The 27,279-nt window shown below is 37.3% G+C and overlaps 1 protein-coding gene across 1 annotated transcript in view; it reads right to left on the minus strand.

The window, feature by feature from the left end:
* Nucleotides 1-503: 503 nt before the first annotated feature.
* The window catches only part of LOC120508222 (CD2 associated protein), a 77,699-nt gene continuing 50,923 nt past the window's right edge, over nucleotides 504-27,279 (minus strand). Inside the window, exons 7-18 of the mRNA XM_039721606.1 lie at nucleotides 25,908-26,016; nucleotides 23,023-23,114; nucleotides 21,366-21,470; nucleotides 19,024-19,060; nucleotides 18,598-18,660; nucleotides 15,137-15,296; nucleotides 13,192-13,334; nucleotides 6,444-6,559; nucleotides 5,570-5,656; nucleotides 4,758-4,942; nucleotides 3,951-4,014; nucleotides 504-2,808 (exon numbers count right to left, since the gene is read on the minus strand). Of these exons, the coding sequence (XP_039577540.1) occupies nucleotides 2,767-2,808; nucleotides 3,951-4,014; nucleotides 4,758-4,942; nucleotides 5,570-5,656; nucleotides 6,444-6,559; nucleotides 13,192-13,334; nucleotides 15,137-15,296; nucleotides 18,598-18,660; nucleotides 19,024-19,060; nucleotides 21,366-21,470; nucleotides 23,023-23,114; nucleotides 25,908-26,016 (1,203 nt within the window). The 3' untranslated portion in view covers nucleotides 504-2,766. The remainder of the gene's footprint in view (nucleotides 2,809-3,950; nucleotides 4,015-4,757; nucleotides 4,943-5,569; nucleotides 5,657-6,443; nucleotides 6,560-13,191; nucleotides 13,335-15,136; nucleotides 15,297-18,597; nucleotides 18,661-19,023; nucleotides 19,061-21,365; nucleotides 21,471-23,022; nucleotides 23,115-25,907; nucleotides 26,017-27,279) is intronic.

Raw genomic sequence — 27,279 nt, forward strand, 5'->3', positions numbered from 1 at the left:
CTTAAGATTGAATGAAAACCTGGCAGTTCAAAAATGCTCTTCTGCTGTTCCATTCTTTATGTGCCTATTCCCTTTTCCATATCCCTAATAAACATGACATACCCTCAGTTTTCAGTTCTTCACTATATACTTAAGAAGGGATTCATACATGCATTTATCCATGTTACTGAGTGGAAATAGGGATATTAAATTAAGCCTCTGAAGATGCACAGTAAGGTCAGTTCAATATGGGCCAAGAAGGAAAAAAAAGCAGGGGAATGAACAGATCCTGAGAAGATAAAAATTCCCAGTTATGTTTGCAAAGGCAAACTGAGCTTTCCATCTCTTTGGATCCTAAGCCACCCTGATAATCAGGAACCAGAGCATCCCAGTGAGATAATGGAAATATGAAAACTTTAAAGGGGACTATTGTAAATACTTTGCTTCCACCCCCCACACTCCTCCTTGGAAAGAATTTCAGGGCATACAAAACAATCCTGAACAGAACTGAGCAGATGCCTGAAGAGGTTTTCACACTCATTTTATTTGCTGAGTTTGGATAGCATGCATCATTTTACAGCACCGGTAGACAAGTCAGTGAAGCACACTGCTCTCAGGAACTTGTACTGTGGAATGTCTCAGAACCATTACCCTCTCCCCCTCCACTCCAGTACGTAACACTAGCTGAAGACAAGACAGACACACATCAGGGCAACTTCCTTATGGCTACAAATACTCATAGCAGCGACTTTTAAAGGAGGGTTTATTAAATCAAGTCATTGCACTTGGGTCATTTATTGCTATAGCGAACAAAGGCCATTAAATAACAAACACCTCTCATTTGCGGCTTTAGCTGATTGTCTTGTTCTCTTCATCCTCTGCAAGCTCACACACAGGCACCATTTCTGCAGAGCAACCCCTTCTGAGATTTGTTTCGTGCTCCAATCACAGTGAAGAGCTTGTATAACAAAATTGGGTCCTCCATTAGGCTCAATTCTTGTTTTTATCACCTGCTTTACAGGCATGAATTCCAGGCAAGAGTTGAGTGTCTGATGAGAAGCACATGATTCCTCAATTCATTTGTGATACACTTGGGCAATTCAAGGTTAAAAGCATTAAGAGTGAATCAGCTTACTAGCAATTTGACTAGCAAATATTACTCCATACCTGCATAGTGTATTGATCAGATTTCAATGAGATTTCATTAACTATTTGAAACAGTAATGGACAAACGTTTCCCAATGAACTTTTTGACATTTGTATTTTATGACACAAACTGTGGAAGAATCCCATGGTGTGGCATTACTCTCAAGAAGTAACACTTCCGTGTCACTTGAACAAGCGACATACTGAATAATTACTATATTATGACTTCCCATGAAGAGAAGTTTAATCACCTTCTTTTATTGGTGAAGTTGACAAACTATGTGGGCATGCTTTTGTCTTTTAAGTTATAGCAGACCTAAGGGAGTCGAGCTGATTAACAGAACTAATGAATTTGACTTTCTGAAGCTGGATGTTTTTAAATTCTTTAATCAGACAAACACAGCAATAAACACCATTGTCTCCCATCACTTTGCATATTATTTATGTATTATTCTGGTCCAAGTTTTGAGCCCGGGGTTAAAGATAATGGTAATCCACAAGATCTCAACTTCTTTTCCATAAAGACACCACCTTGGACACCAGCACAATGATGTCAAAGCAATTGTTCCAATCACTTATTAAAACACAAAGATGTTACTAAGTTTAGAGGTACGTAATATATTGAGAAAGTTTATGGCATAAATATATAAATATTGAGAGCTTTTGAGAGTATCAAAGTTCCAAAGGGATTTATTTGGAGATATATTATAAACAAAACCTGACTATTGTAAAAACAAATCAAGATGCATACTTGAACCACTAGAAAGACTGATGACTTCGGAAACACAGAAGTACAGATGCTGTGACTTGAGGTTTACTCTTTCATGCTCTACAATGTAATATTTTAGGCACAACAGGTTGACTTGACACTGGACCCTCGCTTTGTTTCTGTATTCCTTGCATTTTGTAGTTTAACAGGTAATTTTGTCATGATTTCACAATTAAGACTTAAATCCCTTTTTAATCCAATAGTGCAAGTGACAAACCGTTCTGCTGAACTACTGGAATTAAACCATTCAATCTTTTTACAATGCATAGGAGTTTCACCTGCTTCATTGCACTAACAAATTCCTATCTTATTATTAATACTATGCTGTTCATAAGTTGAGTATTCTCACTGCAGACAGGCACAACAGCATAACCCTGGGTAAGACTGCCAAAATTATACAAATATATATTCCCTTTTGCTTGTAGGGGAAAAGTAGTGACTACAATTACAATACAGTCATTCCATCCCTTCCAACAGACTATTTTACAGATTAGTTGCAAAGACAGATCACCCTATTTATAGTATAGATCTCTTTAAAAATCAAGCTACAGGTATTCAATAAAAATCTATTAAGAATTCCCTCTCCTTTCTATACAGATTCAGTAGTATTTTCAAGCAAACCAAAAAAATAAGGTCTGCAATTCCAGCACAGTAAGAAATAAGGCCTCTTTTATATTGGCAAAAAAATTACACCATTACTCTTTTTTGTTTTCTTATTTTTCTGAATATAAGACTATATTCCTTTTTTTACTATATTTTTTCTTTAAGACTGTAGAACTCCAGAGCATCCATTATAATGAAATAAGAGTCAGTTCTCCTTGTGTTCAGCTTTGAATTCCTGGCGAGTTAAAAACATTGAGTCCATAACTGTCTCATGTAGACATCACTGCTTTCTTCAATTTTTCTATTTCAAGCTGAAAAAACAAACATTTTGAAAAGAAAGTCATTACTAAAGTAGCTATAAAATCTTCTGAGCTTTCACCTTTACATTGCAAAGACATTTATTACACCACAGAAGCATCTGACAGTACAGTATTTAAAGTTGATTTTGTACCACTATATTGCTAAAAGAACAGGAATTTAAAATAATTTTAAAAATTCTGGTATAATCTTTTTAAAATAAAAAAAAATCTGATTGATAAATCAGTTTATCTGGCTAAATTCTCTCTGAAAAAAGAAGTCAAAGCTGGGTTATGCAATCCCCTGACAGGTCCCCACGTAATGCTGCACCATCACCTGAGAGCAGCTTCCTAAAAAACAGTCTTTCATGCAAAACACTGCCTGGATTAATTTGTATTTCTTGACATGGACTTAGAGGACACTGGAGTTGCATCCTCATCATCTCCACTGCATATTTAAGGCATCCTCATTGATTGCTTTACAGTCACATTAAAGAGAGACTCACCAGAAGTTTCTCTCACGTGTTTCAAGTAGCTTTGTAGCCAGCAAGATGTACTCTTTCACAAATAAAGTGCCCTTTTGTACCAGACTGAAATAATTTCCTACAATGACCTCATCCTATTAACTACTTAATGGCATCATATTGCACTGCAGGTAGTGCTCTTCATCAGTAAATTGAGGAGTGGCATTCATTCATAAGGGAATTTTTCAGATGCATTCTGTTCTTTTGGAAAATCATCCACAATATTGAAACAATTCATCAAAATTTTAGAGGAGTTTACCTTTGTTTTTCTTTTGATTACCTAAATGAAATAGGACTTTCAATCTTATAAATGCAAAGTATTAACTGTGTCTCCTGGAACTTGTCCAGTTGGACATATTTCTAGAAAAGAGCAGAATGCAACAGCACTAAACTGAACTGCCACCCCAACCACCACACTGATTGTTACAAATAATATTCCAGAAAAAGAAAGCTGAACTTGGATCTTCTCTATATATCAAAATGCCTCATGGGGCATTCATTCAATCACAAAATAAAACAGCAACACAAAAAGAGACTGAACAGGTTTGTTAAGACTTTCCTGTGACATCAAATCCCAGAACAAAGCCTACACACCCCTGAACTCCCCATGCCCTCCCAAAGTGGTAACTTTACCTCCAGATTGCTTCGCAACAGCTTCTCTTCTTCCAAATCCTTCTTTAGCTTTTCCAGTTCTCTCCTAAAAACAGTTAAGATAGAAACAGAAGTTATACAGGGGGAAAAGAAACTTCACATTAGTGAGGACAGGATGCACAGGCCTTGTTTAAATTTTACAAGTGGGATTCACAAAACAAGGCACATGCCCATCAGTGAACTGTTACTCACATCTGCTGGACCGCAAGTTTCCACCATCACTCAACACTTCTCACCTACTACTCACCACCTATCCCTAATTTTTAATCCCAGTTTTAAGGAAGCTACTTAAACATTTGTGCTGTCATTTAGTATTTAAAGTTGAATTCAAGCTAAAATAACCTAAATTACATGGCTACTTCTACACAGAGAATATATTACTTAGAATATAATTCATGTCAATACTGCAAGTACTTATGCACAGTGTTACACAAGGCCTGTACCATGTACTTATGTCATTACCACAAAAAATTAACTACTTTTCCTCGCAATGAAAGCACAAACTGTTTAAGAAATACTTTCAAAACAATGTAATGGACGCAGGAGTGCAAAGTAGGAGGGAAAAAATGTGTACAAATTCCAAAAATACTCTGACATCAAATTTGTAGGTATTTAGGACATTTAATAGGATCAATTTCAATAGAAAATAACAATATTAATAATATGTTATTAGCAGAGAATAATTAATATGTTATTGGCATAGAATAGCTTTCTTATTTTAAAGTCTGGCATTAAAGACATTTATAAGATGTCATTAAACCCTTGCAGATTGACAAAGGAAATATTTACCCATGCTCTTTCTTCAGGGCATCTACTAAACCCATTAAATCATTAATCTGAGTCCTGAGCTCTTCCACAGAAGTTTTTTCATCATATGTTTCTCCTTTCAGTTGGAGGTCTCCAGGTAAAAAGTCGAGTATGACAGAACTTGGTCTCTGAGATGAAGGTGGAATCAGTGGGCTGAATGCAGATGGCTAAAAAATAAATTGGCAGAAAGGTAAGATGTAAAATCTTTATGAACTGAATGCTTACAGCACACAAAGTGTACCAGAATGGGAGCTAAATGTGCATAAATTCCCTTAATTTTCTACATAAAAGGTAAAAAAAAAAAGGTCCAGTTTTATTACTGGATTACTGGAATATATGAGATAGTTACTTGATACAGCTCTTAATTAAGAATTTCCTGAGGTTCCTGTAGTCACTAAGAAAAAAAGCACTTACACTTCAGTCCTCTTCACTTAAAGAAAAAAAAAAGTGCTTTAATGGATTTCACTGGATCATTATAAACTTCTGTGCACTCTGCTGATGTGCTCAGTTATTCTGTCTGTCAGGAGACTGAAGGCTGAGCAGATATGGAACTTATTTGGGAAATACCACCTGATATAGCAGTTCTCATCAGAACTCATGCACTTTGTAAGCATAAATAAACTTCAATACTAAATTTTTTAACATGAACTTCATACTAAATGACTGAGCTCACTTGTACTTAACTACAAGCACTGGCATTCAGATGATTGTGGGAACCTGTACTGGACATGCAAAAAGGATGAACGGAACACCAAGCTCCCTGGTACTCCTCTGGCTCCCTGGTAGCATCATACCTTCTTTGTTTCAACTGGCTTTGGTTTGGCACTTTCTTCTTCTTTCTGCACCTTCAATATTTTTTCTGGACCCACATTTTGACTTGCCTGGTAAACCATTCATAAGGAATGAAAAAGTTTTCAGAATTAAAAAGAAAAACAACAAAACTTAAAAGTAAACGAATAAAAAAAAGCCTTTCCCGTGTTTCTAAAAATGCAATATTAAAGGGGAAAACCAAGTAACAAAACTTAAATTGCTACACTAGTAGACTTCTCTCCCTGACAGTCAGAACTTTCCTTCCCCACACTGAGCTGAACTTAAATGAAACACAGGGATCTTGGGCAAGATTTTCAAGCATATTTGCCAATATTTGAGTCTGTGACACTTTTGGGAGCCTGTAGGTGCTTCCATAAAACACAAATGGGCACTAACTGTAGATGGTAACTGGCATAACTATGCAACATCCACTGGCAAAAACTGATTTCAAGGACACTGCTTCTCATTATCTGCCAGCCTCACATCAGCACTAAGATCACAATCCCCACGTTACAGCAGCATAAAATTACAAATTTATAGTGCCCAATTGTCAAAGTCACTAAAGACACTTTCAGATCTGTGTATGTACAACACCTATTGCACCATCAGTGAGGCCAGAAGAGCTGAGCATTTCCTGCAGCAAAACCCCATGGAACAGAAACACTCCTTCAGCTGCAACGCAGTTCCAGCTGTTTCTCTTACATTCACTTCCCTGCACACAAAACCTCCAGGAACTGAACCCCTGCAGTATTTTGCTCTTCAGATAAATGGCTCAAAAGACTGCTCCCCAGTGTAGTCCTGTTTCCTGGGAAGCCAGTTTTTAGTTCCCTACTAGGAGAACACCCCCAAAATACTCACAGGACTACTGCTATTGAAACGGGAAGGCAGCCTCCTACCAGGCATCTTGGGCCGGTTCGCGGTCGGGTGTGACAGATTATCTGAGGTAGCTATGACATCATCAAAGCTTAACAGATCTACAACAAGATGAAAACAGAGACCACCATCAAGACCAGAGAGTTTTGCTGAGTTCTTTTTATCCCTTTTTTTTTAACTTGAGACACAAAACAAGAATTATCAGAATTCTTATTGTTTTGAGGATTTTCAGCATATACAACACATGAGGTATCTGAAACAACTGCATGACCTTGACATATCTGGGAAACTGTATTTTCCCCCTTGAAAAAAAAAGAATTAATTCAGCTAGGACTTGAATTTAAGTTAATTTGTGTGAACAGAAGAAATGCTCTAGCAACATGGCAGCATCTGCAGAAAATATGTTTATTACTTCTTCTAAGAGCTGCCATATTCAACTACTTGAGAGAGTGTTTTCTTGTCACTGAACTTGCATGAAAAGCAGGAAAATGCAAGTTTAGTGACAGACAAAAATAAAAGCAAAATGGTCAATTACATACTGGTGTACTCCACACACTGGTGAAAGCTAACAAGACATTACTTGTACCTACGTCTGTGCAGGGTAGATTTTTTAATGTTGAATGTCTAAAGATAATACACAACTTTATAAAGACTTTAATAAAAAACTCCAAAACTCCACTCTTGTACTTTATTCAATCACACAGATCTCTGCTCATTAGGCTCTTTACGCTCACACCTCTAGGAAAACTCTCTCTCAGATCAGCAGAAATGCTTTACATCCTCTGGGAACAGGAAACTTCGGGGGAAAAGTTGATAATAGGAAAAACTGACCACAACTAGTCTTAGTAATGTAAGTACTTCACCTAAGTAACAACAGGACTTGGCCTTTTCTCCACAAAAATAAACATACTTACCTGGCAACAGATGTTTAGTGAAATTGAGATGTGTTTTTTATTTAAGCATTGACATAAGATTACAGTTATTATATATAATTTACAACCCAAATTCATCACTTATTCTATAGACTAACTTAAATGCCACACAGTATTTACTACAGGCACTATAAACAACATTCAAGACTTTGGGTTTGATTTTTTTCATGACCTCTGATTCTTACTTGACATTATGATTTAGCAAACAGAACCTATGATATCTCTTTTCCTGCATTCTCATTAAAGGTCAGATAAGAAAAAAACCTTGGGTACACTGAGCCAGACCATTCGTACCCCTTCAGTGTCCAGATGTCTTAAAATAATTTTAACCCAAGTTTTACTCACACATTGTCAAAGCTCTTTTATACCTGTAGGTATTAAGTTTTCCACTGAATGTTTTAATTTATTTTAATCTGCTCTCTGTATTAATATCCTTGAAGGTCTTAGAACATTCAGCTCCTTTGGACAGCCCTGACCAGATCTACTTCATCACCCATTCCTTTATAGCACTGTTACCAATCAGTTTTGCTGCTTTTTACTTCTATTCAAGAGAATGTCAAGACAGACTTTTGAAAACATGCAATCACACCTGCAATTAAACAAGCAGGGAGAAAAGAAAAAAAAAAGAAAGAAGAAACAGAAGAGTGATGAATGGCAAGCAGATGACGGAAAAGAGGATGAGGGAGAAATAAATGAGAAGGGATTTCTGTTCCAGCCTGTGCCAATAAAATATTTCATTTAATACACTGCAAACAACAGTGACCATGGGGTCATCTGCATGGTGTTCACTCAATTCTCAGTAATCCCAGCAAAGCTGTCAGACTCACAGAGGAGTTTGGGCTGGAATGGACCTTAAAGATCACCCTGTTTGAGCCCCTGCCATGGGCAGGGACACCTTCCACTAGACCAGGCTGCCAAATGGCAATAGAGGAGTTTGAGCTGGAAGGGACCTTAAAGATCACCCTGTTCGAGCCCCTGCCATGGGCAGGGACACCTTCCACTAGACCAGGCTGCCAAATGGCAAATTAGGATTTATGTTAATTAGGTATCATTAAAAAGGTAACAAGAAAAATTTTTATGCCTTTTTCCCCTCATCTCACTAATTTCTTACTTTAAATGATCCTTTTGTCATTCCACAGAAATGATAAATCATTTAGCAAGAAATTTAAGTAAGAATTATAAATTTGGTTGCTATTATGATTGTAATGCCAGTCCTGTCTCCACAAACAGTAAACATCAGGCATATTAAAAATATATTAAGAAAAATGTAAAGTTTGAAAAAAAATCACAATATTTGACAAGGCTTGAAGACTGCTAGAGTCCTGAACTGTGTACTATTTAAATATAGATGGTGGGATAATACAAAAGCCAGGAGTTTTTTCATATTTCTAAGAGCTTCTAAAGGAATTTGTTACAACTGAGAGAATTCAACATTAAGATTTTGCCAGCAGATTCCAGACAGAGGGAATTCTGACTCTACTTGAAGTTTTGTTTTTACTCTTCCAATTTATTGCTTTGGTATAGGGAAGAAATTAAAACACAGGTTGGTGGAGATTGGGGTTTGGGTTTTTTGGTGGCTGTGGGCTTAGGGGGTTTATTTGATTGTTTTTCTTTTTAAACAACACTTTTAGTTATTTTAGAAAAAATTTAACCAGTAAACCAGTAAACCAATGGAGATACTGATGAAATCCATTGCAAGTTCACAGTCTACACCCACTTCAATCAATAAAATGATTTATCAAATAGGATTCTTACAGACAGCCTGTCAGCAATTGTTAAAGGAAATCCCATCACAGTGCCAGAAGAGCAATACCACACATCTGGAGATAATCTGGGTCAAAAAAGGACTACGACTGAGCAAGAGCATCTTTCTAAGAAGATGAGCTAAGCCTAAAGTTACATAGCATGGAATATTAGAAATGTCTCTTCTACAAGCTTACCATGGTTCCACCACAGAGCTGTTAGGAGCTTTGACAGGTACAATTAATGAGAGGCTTTGTTAAGATTTGTGAATGTTTCAAGTGTATTCATAGCAGCTTGTCTTAAAAAGCCTTCACAAAAAGAAGCAAAGCTGAAGGGTGGCTGAAGAAATCATGGTTCCACCATCTCATGTGGCTGGGGTTAAAATACCCATGACACAAGTGACATGTATCCAATATTTTAGAAGATAAGAACTCACATTAATCTTTGGAGTAAAAAGATGCTGCCCTTTCTCATATTACTCATCTTGCTGAGATTTCCCCCCAAAAATTCAGGGGACAGCTATAAGCTATAAAATATTTAAGTACCCAAAAGCTTCACGACTGTGTTCTTTGTGTGTACAGAATGATAAAGCCATTCAACCTTCATACACCAGATGTGCTAAAGGTACTGAACACATTTCACTACAAACAAACAGAAAGTTTGGCTTATCAACAGCTCAACTATAAATTTTTTCTTACTTTTAGTCCCCACCAGTTCCTAAAGGAAAAGCCTACTTAAAGTAACTTCTTTTAACAGCTAAGGAAAACAGGCATTCAAACAAACAAAAAAAAGTGCATTTTTAATAGAAACCCCAAAATTTTAGTACAAATAATTGCAACTGAAAACCACTCTCACGATGTTAAGAAGAGGATGTGTATGGAATAAAGCATTTGGATTTCCTTAGAGATTGTTATCTTACCAAAATGGAGAAGGGTAGGGTAATTTCCTGACACGTAAGAAGGGAAACATGGCAAACAGGATAGGAAACAAAATCTGGAAAGAAAAGTCAAGGAGAGGAATGTCTAGAAAAAGATTCTGAACAAAAAAATTATTTTACAAAGCAGGAAAAAGAAACATTTGTAGAAGAAAACAGAATTGCTTTACATGTTCAGCATGCCAGCATTACAGCTTTAGTCTTTTACAGTACTTGATTCTAATCAAACAGAGAAACATTTATGCAATTTTTCAATTAAACTTCAAGAGGAGTTATTTCAATGTGATCAATGTTTCTAAATGGTTCTGATTATTTGTCCTTATCTGATGGCTGGTGACATAATTTTGGCATAGGGTGGGCTGTTTTTTTCTTAACAGAATATTTACACCTTCTTATGCTAACCTGAAAGTGGCTTAATCTAAACCTCACTTCATGGTCAAACTAAATTGCAAAAAACCAGGACGCATATTTAAAAAAAAAAAAGAAAAGAAAAAAATATTTCCTAAAAATTCATCTACTCCAGGATCATAATCTGAAGAGGGGGGAAGAAATAAAAAATAAAGACTCTGGTAAAGCAGTTGCCAGCCCCAGCCATCCATTTATTTCAATGTGATCAATGTTTCTAAATGGTTCTGATTATTTGTCCTTATCTGATGGCTGGTGACATAATTTTGGCATAGGGTGGGCTGTTTTTTTCTTAACAGAATATTTACACCTTCTTATGCTAACCTGAAAGTGGCTTAATCTAAACCTCACTTCATGGTCGAACTAAGTTGCAAAAAACCCAGGACCCACATTTAAAAAAAAAATCCTAAAAATTCATCTACTTCAGGATCATAATCTGAAGAGGGGGGAAGAAATAAAAAATAAATCCTAAAAATTCATCTACTCCAGGATCATAATCTGAAGAGGGGGGAAGAAATAAAAAATAAAGACTCTGGTAAAGCAGTTGCCAGCCCCAGCCATCCATGTTCCCTCATCTTTTATTAATACCTATTCTAGTTATTGTAAGGTTAAACAGTCTTAAAAATAATATAAGGACCCAACATCTTGTTTTTTTATATAGCCTTGGCTGCACAGGATATTATGTCTTTAGCAGCACAGTATATAGAGAGTTATAGCATGAGATTCATTTGTCTTAAAAGTTATATAAGGACCCAATATCTTATTTTTTTTTTATACAGCCTTGGCTGCACAGGGTGTTATGTCTTTAGCAGCACAGTATATAGAGAGTTATAGCATGAGATTCATTACATTTTACTGGTAGGAGTTTGGATCAGTCCCTTCTCACAGGAGCAGTAGGACTGACTTATGCAGATTTTTAAGGAAAGTCAGTTTGACAAACAGAGAATTTCTGACACTTTCCTTCAACTGCAGCTCCTTGACCCTTCTCAGCACTGCAGCCCCACATGAACTACCTGAGCCTGCTGTGCACCAAACACAACAGAACAGACCTCACTCATGAGCCCCTTGTGCCCTGCTGTGCCCTACCCCATCTAGGTATTAAAATCTTTAATTTCTCCAGAAGACCATAAAAACTTATGTTAGCAAAAAAAAAAAAAATTTTTTAATCAATCTGTGTAAAGTTCTTTTTCTATCACTGAATTGCAGTATATACATGAACACCTGACAGCACAGGTACTATGTTGCCACTATGGTCATTAAAGATGTCAAGGTAACTGAATGTAAAGAAAAAAGATATTCCAGCAGTTTTCATAGGGAGTTTTTCCTGAGTTTAAATGATACTATGCTATACAGTAACACATCTAACACAACCCTAGAGATTATCATAGAATTTATTATACTCACTAGAAAGCTGATAATCATAGAATGGCTCGGGTGGGAAGGGAACTTTAAGATCTTTACCTTCCACTATTCCAGGCTGCCCCAAGCCCCTGGCCTTGGACACTTGCAGGGATGGGGCAGCCACAGCTTTTCTGGGCAGCCTGTGCCAGGGCCTCACCAACCTCATATTAAACATTTTTTTTCTGCTATCTAACCTGAGTAGCATAACTTCTGTATTAGAAACATACATGAATTAACCTTTCCTCATATAAAGCATTTAAACTTATAAAGCATATTTTAACATGCTCAATGACAAAAAGTCAGGAGTATTCTTTTCCATTCCTTAACTGCTTCAGTTCTTTCAATGCATTATTTTTATCTTCCAGATGAATTTATTATACTTTGGACTAACTATTCTACAACTAGAATATGTCATTTGCCTTAAAAATAAATATATTTATACTATTTTTAAATTTATTATTACTAAAATATTTTCTGAGACAAAAAGTTGCATTTGAGATATGCGAGAGAAACATTGCAGATATAATTCACTACAGCTTTTTCTGAAGTGGTTAATCATAAAATATAAATAATTTAGAGTTTAGAAAAATATGCCCACAGCAGCTGATCTCTGCCTCAGTGACACACAGAGGTCAGGTATCAATTGCACTGTCAGTCCAGGGCTAATGGTAACCATACAGTAGTTCAGAGATTCTGATCATTAAATGTGGGTGCTTTAACCACTATCACAAGGGTTTTAGTGGATATATTTAGAATTAAGGAGATGCCAGGTTTGGCTCAAGGTGCTTTAAGCAAAGCCATAAGCATGTATTCAAATGTACAATGCTCCATGCTTTTTTAAGGCCCCAATTTAAGGTATGATAAAGTCAAAATCTAGAACAGCTCTGAACTAAATCACAGGAGGCCAAAGGTAATGGCATTACTAAGAGTTCTGAAGTTAGCTAGAAAAGCAGTTATCTGAATTGCAAGAGCAGAACAAACTGAAGCAGCCATTAAGAAAACAACTTCATAAAAACTCAAGATGAAAGTAGCAGCAAAAAAAGCAAGCTTTCAAATTAGAAGGACAAACCACTATCTCTGTCTCCCTTCCTACCCACTGTTCCAACCCAGAGCTCAGCAGCTACTTGCAAATACCCTGCTGACATCTGCTCATCCCCTGCTGGCTCTTACCTTTGGCTGCCTCCAGCATTTCTAAAAGAATACAGAGCCATAAATGCACGCAGTGGCATTTTGAGCAAATCACTCAAAAAGCTTATTCCAACCCTGTAACACACAGCAATCCAAACAGAAAGGGCCAGAAGGATATTGCTTTTCTTACCTGATTCTTTAGAGCTCTTTACCACAAGTGAATCTACCTCTACTGATTTTGGTCTGAGTGGCAATGGTTCAGAGTCTAACTTTGGTTTTGCTACTGGCTCAACTTCAGATTTTGGTCGAAGAGTAACAACTTCTCCATTAGTTCTGTGGTAAGAGAAAAAGACAAAACCTGCCTAGTTAAGAGATGGAATAGTTTAAAAGGAAAAAATACCAAGAATTAGAAGCAAACTGAAAAATTATAGTCGATTTTATCACTTTCTAAAGCTTTGTTTTAAAATCAAGGCTTCTGGAGATCAATTCTATCCTATGAAAACCAATTCTTCTGTTCCATCCCTTGAAGAGTTGTCAGATGTGCACAAACCCATGTGAAAATAATCCAGAACTTTTACTATAGGACACACTTTGGCATTCAGTCCAAAATATTACACTTCAAATGACAGGTGAGCTGAATAACATTTTCACTAATACCTCCTGAAATAATTCAGAAACTGACTCCTTGACATTAAAGAAATCTCTCTGTACAGGAAAAAGGGCTGACAAGACCAAGTTATTTCTTGCTGGATAGGGAAAAAGCCACCTTGTAGCTTTTGTCCTATCATGCATTCCTTCCATATCTGCTCACATCATTCACAGACAACAAAAACCCCAACAACAATGAAAAAATCCAAGTAATGCAACCCCCACCAAAATAAATTTTAAAAAAAATAGGAAACCTTTTTCTTTACAATTGTTGCCATCACAAACCTATGCTGTTGGGTTGGCCTGTACATGCCATATATAAACTGTGCCCCTTTTATTAATTCACCTGCCAGAGCCTGTAAGTTTTATCGCAGTAGAAAAAGAGACAGCAGCCTGATCTTCCTGAAACAATGCTAAAAACATTTAAATATCTCTAAGATGTAAAGGTTTCAATTATTAAAGGCCCACAGCTCACTACAGACCTCTATTTAACTGCACATGTGCATCCCCTTAGAACAATAATTATTTTCTAAGCTGGAAAATAATATGACTTGTAGTTTTAAAAAAACAGTATTTACTTGGGAAAGCCTCCAAAATACCAAGTGAAGATAACACAATTCTATACTGAAAAGTTATTTAAGGTGCAAGCAGTTTGACGTTGCATCTGTCTGCTTTATTTGCACAAGGCCAAGTGTATCACAACCTCATTTTCTCATGGTTCTTTCAAGTCAGCTGAACATCCCAAAGGGACAGTTACCAGTCAGCTGTTGGTTTACACTTCTGGGTAAGGGCCTAAAAACTGCTGCAATGGAGACAGAAAGGAAAATTCTATGTATGGGAGACTGCATGGATGCAAAATTAGTTTTACTGAAAGTTTCATAGTCATGAGGAGAAAAAAAAATTAAGTGGATCTAGAAGAAGTATTTGTACCTATTTATCCAGTAAGCCAAGTGAGAAGGCTCAAGAGCAGAGAAGTTGAATGTGGTTCTGTAATAAGGGCTTCCTTCCCCAGGAGCAGACATGAGCCACAGTGAGTGCCTTTAGCACAGGTACCTGTGCTCAGTTCTTCCCTTCCATCTGTCTTACCCCATACAAAGTGCTCAAGCCTTGAACGCTGAGGCAGCTCAAATTTTCAGGGTTTTTTTCAACACAATAATAATTCTCAAGGGCCATGCCCACATTCTTTTACTCCATCCTGTTACTGCAGCTACAGCAGTCACCAGATGAGCAATTTCATCTGCCCCATGGTCAGTTATGCTCTAATGCTGACTCTGAGATTGAGTCAATGTCTCAAAGGATTTGAAAGGCCTAAGTTCACATTGATAAAGACTTGGAGAACTAAGAAAATGGTAGGTATAAGGCAAAACTTATCCTTGCATCCTTTTCACCTTTAAAGCACACATTTTTTCCCAACTCATCCATGAGGGAAGATCACACAACAAATCAAATTGAGTATACTTGGTGCCTGCAGTTTCAGTCATACTGACTTGGATGCAGACGATGGCAAACCAGGCTTGTCTGGACGTTTTGGGTGCAGGAGTCCTGCTCTCAGTAGGCTGTTGGTCTTGCTTGGAGGAATAGGCTTCTTGGGTGGTACTTGAGGAGCTTGTGGCTTCAAAGGCTTCTGATCCAAAGCTCCTTTTTCATCTGACAAAGGAAGTCACATTTTAAAAACCCACAATATCTAGAATTCTTACTCTGCTAATCAGTTAGAAAGCACCTGCTGTCAGAAATGCCTTCTCTGAAGATCAAAATGAAAAGCACATATGCAAGTGTCTTAAATGACACCTTATCAAAACACACAAACTACTTACCTGAGCTCAAAAAGATTTATCTTAGAGTAAGATAAATCTTCCTACTGACATGAAACAGTAGTAATAAATTATGGATTCACATTATTGCACAGCAAATGACAGCTAAGAACCAAAAGTCTTTGTACTGCTTTGTCTTTTCTACAAATTCATTTGATTTTCTTTTAAAGAGGTAGGGGTTTTTATTTTGTTGGAACTAGACTTTTACACACGCAGCAGCATAATTTATCTGTGGAAGAAGGGGAGGAGAGAAATTAATTTTCATCTGAATAGCTGAATTTATTTTATCTAAAGTCTACCTTCTTACAAAGAGGTAAAAATTAGGTATGGATAATAATGTTTTTTAAAGCTGTATTTATTTATTCAATGACTGCATGACCTAACTGAATCTTGTCCAGAGGAGCTGACATACAACATACAGGAGACTGAAAAATTCAAGCTGCTTTACAAGCAGTAGTTGAATAGGTTTGAATCCATGTGTCCTAACTCTACCCTGCTGGACAGAGCCAGAGCAAACCTTCTACTTTGCCCTGTAAAACCATATCACAGCTCATTATACACAAAGTACTGAATATTCTAAAAGATAATTTAGGTCACAGCAAGGGGTTACAGTTCTTTACAGTTACTGCCCTTATAGGACAGTAAATCAGTAAACTGGGATGGAGAGAGTGACCTTCAGCTTTGATTCTCCCCATCCTCCCCTCCTGCAATTTGCTTTTAACCAAGTATTGACGTGGTGTGAAATGTTTATATATGCTATGGACCTGGGAGCTGGGCTGGGTATTTGTTTCAGCTCCATGCCAGCAAAGTGCCTGAACTGCCAGGTCAAGGATTGATTTCCTTTGGGCAAGTCCTGCAGCCACTGAGCCCCCCTCCAACCCCAAACAGGAAGAAGCCAATGTTCTGTCACAGGAGTACTGGGAAGCAAACAGATCCTAGAGAATCTTCTGCCAAAAGCATTGCTCAGGGGCAGAATTGTCTTCCTGCTCTGGAACACTTGAACACCAGGAGGAGAAATGAGCAAAAACGAAGGGGCTGCCATCTCCCTGCAGGGTGTCAGCATGGAGCTAAGAACAAGGATGCTGAAGCAGTGGAAGGATTTGCCACACGGTGGGGCTGCCTGCCCTGTGAAAAGCAGCACAGCAGCAGCACCAGCCTCTCCTGCCTCCCCACCCAACACACAACACTGCCCCTTTTAAACACCCAACAGCAGCCAGCACCATGCAGATCAATCGGCTTTATCGGAGCTGTGCTGAGCACAAGTTGAGAATTATCCCTTCTGCTTTTAAAAAAAAGAGAGTTCATAAACAGGGCAGAAAAAAATGCTGTCATCAAACCCTATCCTGAACTCTCATCTGTCAGTTCTCCCTTCTAATACTCCCACTCAAAATCTGAATATAAAAAATGTCTATAGCTAAGTGGAATAAGTTAATATCAAAGGGCAAGGTTCACCATGAGCACAGAAACTGGGAATTTCTGCTGGACAAAATGACATATCTTTTTTGGATTTTGCTCCTCAATGAAAAAGAACGTTGGCTAAAAATGAATAGTTTAGTAATGGAAATAAAAGATAGAAATCTGAAGACATTTACACTGGAAAAAAATTTCCACATGACACCACTAAGTGCTCTTCACTATAAATACAGAAACACTCATAGAAACTCTAATTTTTATCAATTTTTGATTGCAATTTAAGACAGATTAGTCTCCCAATAGGCATAAAAGATGACATGGTCTGACAGCTTCTGATTAGAGCTGCTCAATTAATTTTTTTTTTTCCTGAGAACTTGTTACAGAACAATTTCATACTTAATAAATTCAATTACTAGTATTAACAGGGATATTTTTCCACAAGTACAACTGCACTGATAAATGGGCATATCTTCCAGTAAAACACTAGTGCTATCTAAAAAAGTAATTTTTATTACCTGATCTGCAACTGAATCCAAACAAATTTTTCTTCCTTCATTTCCTGTAGCTCAGTAAGGAAGAGCTCTCTACCTTACATAATTTTGTACAAGATTTCACATTCCTATGTTTTTTGGATGGTGTTACTCAATATTTTTTCCTCTATTCCTCCATGAACAGTTGAGCTCAACTATGCAAAGATTACCACCATAGTCCAAGCAGAACCAGTTTAAAATTAAACTGGCTTCAGTTTAGAAGAATTTAAAAAGACCAGGTGATACACATTTCTGGAATCATACAGTTGATCTCAATTCATACCTGAAGATACTGCTCCAACAGATAAAAATTACTTGTTTGCTCACATACAGAACAAACAGAACTGACTTTAACAAGTGCCTTTCATATTCAATACCTGAGAAGGTGCCTTGTTAAAATGGGGGTAATAAAAACTGCCCAAGGAAGCCAAGAAACCCATCAGCAGCCTCACTGGTAGAAATGCTGGTCAGCCACAGTTCTCCATTCACAGGACAGAGTGGTTTTGTAATTTGGTTAAGCTGCAGGAACATCAGCATTTCTTCTGCAAGGCCCAACCAGCACATTTGTTTAATCGCCTCATTTTTAAACACAATCAAACATTTTCATTTGCCAAGTTTTTTACAACAAGGAAAGAAGCTTTTTAGAATCTGTTTGGGTGACAACAGTAACTTTGCCTCTGGAAAAGGGTGTTCTTTAAATTTTAAAAATAAAGTAGTAAATGTCTCCAAATTCAGGGGAACTTCAAAATATGGAATATAGCAAGAATTATCAGTATAAGAAATCTCTACCTCTGAGACTGTAGCATCTATCTAAGGAGTCTTGTATCTGTTCTGTGTAGCTCTTCCAAAATACTTTTGACCAGACTGATTTTTGCAGCAGTTAACCCTTGCCTTTCTAATAACTTACTACTGCTGCTCAAAACCGCAGCCACTGTTACAGAACTATACCTTATAAATTTAGTAGAAACTATGTTATTGTGCAATATAATAACCAATCTTGAGAATGTCATATAATAATAAGAAATAAACATTTTAACAGAGTTTAGGAGTTCCTCTAACTACTCCAAAGACATTTCTGTAACATCACAGACACAACAACTTCAGTAGATGGTGTCAAGGGAGTTTGCATGATGACTCTGAACAGAGACCCTACTGCCAGAGCAGCCAAGTCACCATGAAGAAAACTGTCCTTACCTTTTTCTTCTGGCCTCAAAGAAAGGAATTTCTTCTCTCCAGTTGGCAATTCAGGTCTTGCAGCTGAATGCAAATACAAACCACAGACATTTTTCAAAGAGCTTTAATTATCTTGGTCACTAACTAAAAATAAGACTAATGCCAAGTTGTGTCTCCTCTTTTGCAAGGAGCGTAATACCATTTATAAACACTCACTTGAGCCCAGAAAATGGTGAGCCATTGTTAAAATGTTTCCAAAGTAGGCTCCATCATAATTTTAAAAATACACAGCAGCAGCAAAATATATAAAGTATGAAAAGTAAGCTCAAAGTGTGACTATGGCTGCATTACTAGGAAATAAAAAGCTACTTCTAAATTTTCTTTTGAAGTCATGCACTGTTTCTGCAATTTAGTATTTTTTCAGACCACCAGACATGTACTACATACCTGGACTTTTAACTGGAGGTGGAGGTTTCTTTGGCTTCTGCAAAATGAAGAGGGAAAAAACCCAAGTCAGACAGGCAAGCAAGCAGATATTCTCTGTATCCAAGACAGCCTCATTTGTGTTTTGTTTTGCATGCTGTAACGTGGAGCTTGTTTACCAGCTGATTTCAAAGTATTTCACAAAGGAGGCAATCAATTCAGACAGGAAACACAAAGACCTGGAACAATTCCTCTGATATCTCCCAGACAACCAGTTATGAAAATTCAGAAACAAAATTCAGGTCTGTTCAAATGTAACCAGTGCTTCAGCAATGTGCATAAACAGAGGGAAGAAAAAAAAAAAACAAAAAACCTAAATCCAGTAATTTCATCTTTTGTAGTCCAAAGAATTGCTCTGATCACACGCATTTTGATTTCAATATGTAAACCTAAATCTTAGTACAATGCCAATTTAAAAGAATAACCAAGTAATTTTTTGAACCAAAAGCATTCACTTTCAATAAAAACAGATTTCTGAATTGAGTATCAGAGGAATGGCTTCAATTAAGTGACTTTTAAATTACAAGTGTAAGAAAAAACTAACAGATGCTGGCAGCATTTGTCTCAAAGACTGCAGTTACATGAAAAACATTGATTTGAACTCCCTTACCATTATACTTAAGTGGGAAAGATGGACAAACTATGCCAGCCATTTAAAATGTACAAAATATCACAATGCAACAGTTTGTACATTGAAATTACTGTTTTGAAACAGTTATTCATCACTTTCTGATACACTTGGAAGTTGAATCTCTGTCCTACTAAAAGGAGACTGACACCTCACAGGAGAGAACTCAGCCACTCGTCCTCAGATGTGATTCATTAAATTGCTTTAGAAGAGGGGCCTTTCTGGTTGTACTAAGGACAAGATTCCCTGATAAAATGATACAAAAGCCTACAAAACCACTTGTTCTTCACACAGGTACTGCTGAAACCATACAGGGTCCAAAAACACCCTGCAGTGGGTATTTTTCAAACAGTTGTTATGGATGGATTTCACTTCTGTGCCCCTACAGCTATTGAATAAGCTCTTTTTAATGCAACAAGATTTTATTCTAACATGTGAAATGTAATTAAGCAAGCAGGAGAACCCATATTCAATTTCTTTCTCTGGTTTCAGAGGACACAAAAGCGAGTGTACCTAAGTAACAAGATTCTAGTTTTCTTTCTTCCCAAAAAAGTAACTACATTATCCAGCTGTGCAGCATTGCTGCCTCTACCAAAAACAATTAAACAGAGTTCAGCATCAGCTTGCCATTGTACAGTTCTGCTCTGTGTTTTCATGAAGTCAGTATCAAATAGCTGATTATGATCACCAGCCATCCAATGCCTTGAACCTGAAAGCTGCTCAGTGCAAGGTGAACCCCTGTGCTGAGACACTGCACACAAAGCAGAATAAAGGATCAAAGCAGGGAAATGCTGTTTAGGGTAAAAGAATGGTGTCAGCCCCTCCGTAGGAAACAATTCTGTATTGTGAAATAGCAACCCTACCTACTCTCTCTTCTTGTATTTTGTTGCATTTATGCCGCCCTTGCACAGCTGAGAATCCATCTGTAAAGAAAATTCTGACTGGGGGTAGGTAGGTTTCTGTGTATGTGAGGCAACTCAGGATAAATTATAAATTATTAACTCCTGATCTGGAGCTGAATCCATTCCACCTGGGGCTGGTGTACATTTGGGAATTAACACAACCATCTTTGCTACACAAACATGACAGAACCAAAACATCACACTAATCTCAACAAAAAACCACACTATAAAACAAGGACCAAGCTTACAGGATCATTGAGTACCACATGAAAACATGAATTTCTACAAGTTAGGACATGAGATGGTGAAAAGATATTTCTAAATCCCACCCAAAAAATATCCTTCATATACTGCAGCTAGTTTTGACATGGAAAAATCCCAGAAGGGTCACTCAGCATTTTGTAATTACAGTTACTTAAGGACTTGAGATGGAAAAAACCAACAACTTATCTCCTTCCTAAACAGTAAGGGTTTAATTCAGTAATCAGTAACATGTAACACCATGCTATCAGAACTACATCCTTTTCTAAATGACCTGATCATCCTCATTCATTAGAGGTAATCTCAAAAAAGCATGCCTCACTTTAGTATTTATGGACAAGTTAAACACAAAGATCCTTTTCATCTTTCTTCTTTTATACAACTAGGTCAAGATAAAGTTAAAACTACCACAACTGTAATATTTTAAGCAGCATAATGTGTTGTGACCTCTTTTATTCTCTGCGTTTTCATTAATAGTTTTTTTGTGATACTAAACAATAGGTGTAAGAACTTACAGGGAAGTCTTTATCAGACTCTTGTATTTGAACAGCAAAGTTATCTGGGAAGACTCCTTCTTTACCATTGAGCTCTCCTCTCCACCAGCCTGGCTCCCCAGTGTCCTAAAACAAACAACAGGTCATTTCAACCAGTATTTACTTCTTCCCCAGAACACACACAGCTACACAACAGCTTCTTCCTTTTTACTCACAACAAAGTAATTGTTTGTCTGAAATTGGGCAACTTAACAAGGGGAAACAGCTACAGATCAGATCAGGCTTGGTCAGTTTTTGTTTTCTAAAATGCAGGATGAAATTATATTACATCATATAAGATAAGGATAACATCTGCAAAGGGAAGTACATAAACCTAGTTAAGACCTAACACACAACATTTGATCTTCTCAGCTTCCTTGACCAGCAAGTTATTCAGTAAATACTCCAAATGTTATTGGCATGACGCACAATTCTACTAAATAAAAGTGATTCTGATGTGATGGATCAGCTCCACTGGTCTGAAAAGGGTGGAGAAGCAGAAGAATATACCTCCCTGATAGAAAAAATAACCATACTATGAGAAATGAAAATACAATATTGGGTAATGAATTCAGTGGCAGAGAACTCCATTACATGATGTTACTGGTGAAGGCCTTTGTCCATAACAGAATGTATGATGTAATACTTTACCAGCATAAATAACAGCTTTCCTCTGCGCCTCAAATCCAAAAAAAATCACAGAAACCTACAATGGTTTGGGTTGGAAGGGACCTGAAAGATCACCCAGTTCAAACCTCCCGTCATGGGCAGGGGTGCCACTCAGTCTGGACAACTCTTCTTATCTCCACTTTGGACCAGTGTGTGCTTGGGATAAATTGGTTTAAAACAACAGAGAGGCAAAAGATTGAGTGGAGATAGAGTGGAGACGGGGCAAGGGTTGCTGTGTTTACAAAAGGGCCTTCCATAACTACTCTTTTCCACTGTACTTCTGATCAATGATGCTCATAATATCAATTACTTAATTCCATAAAATTATGATCTTAATAAAGAAAAATGTGTTCAGTCTTCTTCTGCAAGTGAGTGAAAGTTGAAGATTAAACTTTCCACATTTTTAGGAAAGTCATTATTTCTTAATATAGGCAAGCATATAAACTAACAAAAGACTGAAGAATAATGCAGGGAAATTAATTATGCATAGGTTTATTTTCTGTTTAGAGCCATCTCTGCATCAAAATGATCCATCAAAAAGGTGCTTTCAGAATTCAACACAAATGAGAACATTCAACTAAATAGTCATGTTTCTCTTACAGACAGAAAGTATCACTACATTCTGTCTGGTTATTCTGAATCCCCAGGGAACAAGAACTGTTTCTGAAGGTAAAGGGGCAGTTTGCAAAGCTTTTCCCATTTCCTCACTGAAAAGGCATTTGGTACTGAGTGTACACTGATCCCACTGGCCTTTGAGGACCCCAAGATAACCTCCCACTCTGGAACAATCTTTGAAGTCATCGGTATCTCCATTAAGTGCAGAAGCAAAGAGCTGACTCTCACACAAGAGAAATCAGTCTACAGGAGTATCTGCTCCAGCAGACCCTCCTGCTTCTCAACTCATACACAACCTCCCTGTACAAAATTCACCAAAGCCATACACATGGTCATGCAGACCAAACTTTCTTACCTTACTGATTATTTGAATGATCTCGCCTTCTTTAAAGCTAAGTTCATCATTTGAGCCATCATAGGAAAATATTGTCCTGCAATATTCCTTGGCTGGAACAGAGGAGCACAATTAATCTGGATACCATGGGCAGTAACATTCATTACAACAGCTCTCTTATGGTGTCTGAGAGCTGAGAAATTCACACTGTAATCACACTTTCCTTCTAGACCAGCCACCTGAGACTGATTTACGAATATTCAAATGAAAGGAAAAATAAGATTATATACTTATTGAGCAAAGGAAATAGATCTTTGAGAAGTTAAAAGTGTAAGCCCCAAAGCATTGTTTTTTCACAACAGCAACTTAATTCACGCCGTCTTATTTCAGAGGGAGAAAAGAGGCATTAAGTGTAACAGTCAAAATTGTAATAGCACATCTACCCTCCCACAGCATTTATGTATTAAATTTTGAGCTACTCTACACAACAATGATTTCAAGCTTATTAGAGTTTTTATTTATTTTCTCAAAATTGATCTAAATTTCAAATTTGCAATCTTCATTAAATACAGGCAGCTGTTTTCAAGTGACATCCTTTATTAACATGTACAGCTACAGAAATTTCAGACAGCAGCCTTCAGAAATTGTGCAGTGAAATCAAGTAACTACAGCAATGGCATTCCTTGGGTAAGCACCTGAAACCAGAGCTCATCTGAGCCATCAAGTCTCAGCCACAGCCTCTTCTGCAAAAGCAGAAAGAATAATTCTTTTCATTTGGAACAGTTCAAAACTAATCTATTTTAAATTGTGGTAACAATTGAAAAGGCAAAATGATTTGTTTTTCTTCCCCACACTGGCACAAAAACAACCATGAAAAGGCCAAAATACATAGACTTTTTAACCCCAGCATATTTAGAACAATTTAGCAGATAAAAAGATTGTATTTCTGTATCTAGCACACTAAGAAAGAGGAAGCAGACAAAAAGGACTCTTTAGGTGCTGCCATAAGCAATCAGGTGTTTGGCACTGACACCACAATCAGCAGCTGCTTCACCCTCCAGTTAGAGCAGCACACCATCAAGTCACAGAATCACAAAATCATCTGCAATTATCAATGACAGCTTTTGCTGGGTGGTAAGAGAATAAATCAGTTGCAGGCAAACCTTTCTGCTCTTGTTGTGTTTTGTTTAATCAGGATAGACGTCTTTAGTTAAAAACGCACAAATTGTATTCACAAATAAAAGTGAGTAATAACCACTATGTTAAAATGCCAAAGTATGCCAAGTTTAAAGAGATTATATATATAAATATTGTATCCTAACATAATTGGGGGAAAGAGGGGTCAAATGGTGTTTATTTTACATTTTAAAGAAAATATTTTTATATACTTGCATTGGAGGCCAAAACAAACTTCCAAAACCAGCAGAACCTCACTGCAAAATAAGCCAACCTAAACATTCCAGAGATCTGCATTTATCTGCTAAGAGATGAACACAGTTTATTTTTAAACCTGGTCACTCAAAACTGAGGATGAGACACATCAACTACACTATGGTGCATATTTAAATAAAACACTAAGGAAGAATAACAAGCTGTCTTCCTAAGGTTTAAGATGTTCTCATCTGGTGTCTATAGGAATTACCTACTGATGTTCTCCTACAGCTTCTATTACTGTCATATTTAAGTTCCTCTCTGATATATTTGCTTCTCGGGGAAAGAGACTCAGCACGGCTACAGGATTAGATCAACTTCCACGCTTGTAGGATGAGATGCACCTGAAACTATCAAAGGAGCTAAATCCTGAATGTTTTAGGTGTCCAGCTTTGTGGGAAAGACTCAGCATGGCTACAGGATTAGATCAACTTCCACGCTTGTAGGATGAGATGCACCTGAAACTATCAAAGGAGCTAAATCCTGAATGTTTTAGGTGTCCAGCTTTGAATGTGGCGATTTCTTTCTAGGCAGAGTTGAGTTAATTTTTATGCATCTTTTTAGACAAGTCAAATTTCACAATGCTCAGAGCTGCACATTGTCTTGTTGGTTCTCAGAGCAATAGCACTGGAATGGTTTAAAAGCAAGTTTTCTTATTTCTGCAAATTATGCATTCCATAGAAAACAACACACCAAAATAAGGTACTTCCACATAAAACAAAAATATACTTAAAATTATAATACAGAAGTTGACAAAATGTCTGCTCTGGAACCAGGGAAATGAGCAGTCTACACATCACATAATCAAAGTTAATTTTTCATACGGGGTTGGCACTCCCACAAGATGTTTTGGGTTGGCTTAAAAATATCTCTCTTGATAAAACTGTGCAATTTGGCAACTAAATGAAGTCATAAATTCTTAAGAGATAAAAAAGAAAAATAAAAAAAACCAGTATAAACAGAACCACAAGGGAACTGGATTATGAAGGGAACAGACCTCAACACAACGTTAACACCAACTTTCTGATGAATGCTTCCACCTCCACAGAAAATCCTGAGCCTACAAAGGAACTTGTGTAACTTTGGGACAGAAATTGTGCTGGGAGACTGTTCCATGGAAACAGGTCTCCAGCATCCCATCAGAATCAAACCAGGCAGGAAGTAAACAACATGTCAACAGAAAATTAATGAGAAATGACTGTTGCAATAAAAGTTTCTACTGCAGCCTTATTTTGTTCTGGGAGACTACCCTACAAATGTTTTTGATTCTTTTTCTAAAGAAATGTAAGCAAAAATTCATTTAGACTTTTTTGCACTTACATAACTCCTCAAAGGTACAGAACATTACACAAAACTTCAGTACACGCAGATGTTTTCAATTTTAACAAAAAAAAAAAAACAAAAAAACCAAATAGTTCATAAGAAAGGACTACCACATAACTGATGTAACAGATGTAAATATCCATCAGCCTTACCTTTTGGTTTACTTTCAGTTTCTGGTTTTATTACTTCAGGTGTGTTTTCAGTTTTTGTTGTACTGGGAAAATGAATTAACTTTGTTCCAGGGGGATGCGTAGGTAATGGCTGTAATAAAGGAAAAGAACTTTGTTAACAAAAAAAACAAAAATTCTTTAGAGTTTTGTTTTGTATTAGGCTACAGAACACACTGAATTTTTCATTAGCTGAGATGATGAAAATTGCCATCTCCAAGAGATTTAATAAGTTTTCCCACTAAGTACTCAGCTTACTGTATTTATTTCATTACAGACACTGCAATTAGAGTTTGTCTACTGGTTAAAGACAGAGCACAGCTTTCAAACTGGAAGCTGATCTCAGGATAGGGCCAAATATACTTCAGCAATTGCATATCAGCAGTTGCAGGTGTTACTCTCCCATTAACCTGAATATTGCCTCCTCCAGCACATAACAGAAGCAGTTATTTAACAGCTCTGCTCACAGTAACTCACTGGCCACGCTTACTTTGTACTGGAATAAGGCAGAGATATTCAGCAGCCACACAGCACCTCAGACAAGCAGTTTTTAACTACTCAGACAAATGAAAGAGAGCATGAAAACCCATCCCAGCTTCCCTTCACTCTCAGAAATTTGCACAGAACAGTTCAAGTGTCACTAGAGATTTCTACTAAATGAAAAAACAAAGAGGCATTGCCACAAGTTTCAGAGTTAACATTTAACCAAAATAAATTACAGAATAGCTTATTTTGCCCCTCAAACTTACTGAGCTGCCAGGCAGATTTTGACAGCTTCAGCTGCATCCACTTCTTCACACCCAGAGCTACACACAGAGTGTGATCTTACAGTCAGTACTCACCTGAGCAGCCCTAACAGCATTACTGATATGAAAAATCCCACTGCCTTTAGTTACTCTGCTCATTTTCATCTACAGTTCAACTTTGCAGATCTTCTACTGTCAGAGGAACTGGATTTACTCTCCTAGAGCCAGACAATGCCTGTAGGCTGATGCTTGGTGCCTCTGACATACCATAGAGGAAGCCAAGGTCACTTGGGATGTTCCTGCAGTACCTATGCAATTTAACTCTCTCCAGAATGATACATGAAGGAAGCACTAAAATAACCCTCCTCTGAGATTAAACACCTCCAACATGGAAACAGCTCTCTGCATTTCCCCCTTCCAACATAAGATGCAATTAGGAATGAGAGAGGAAGTTTAGGCAGACAGGGTATAAATAGCCTGAGCCCAGGCGTGATGCTGGGAGAGCTGGAAGGATCTCCTGCAGCAGCATATACACTCTTGGGCACTCCAGATCCATCAGTGCTCAGCCTTCCTGGGCTGAACAGCCTGAATTTTCCAAGGGAAAGGAGACC

Source organism: Passer montanus, unplaced genomic scaffold, assembly GCF_014805655.1.
Source record: "Passer montanus isolate IOZ18808 unplaced genomic scaffold, ASM1480565v1 scaffold46, whole genome shotgun sequence".
Classification (NCBI taxonomy): domain Eukaryota; kingdom Metazoa; phylum Chordata; class Aves; order Passeriformes; family Passeridae; genus Passer; species Passer montanus.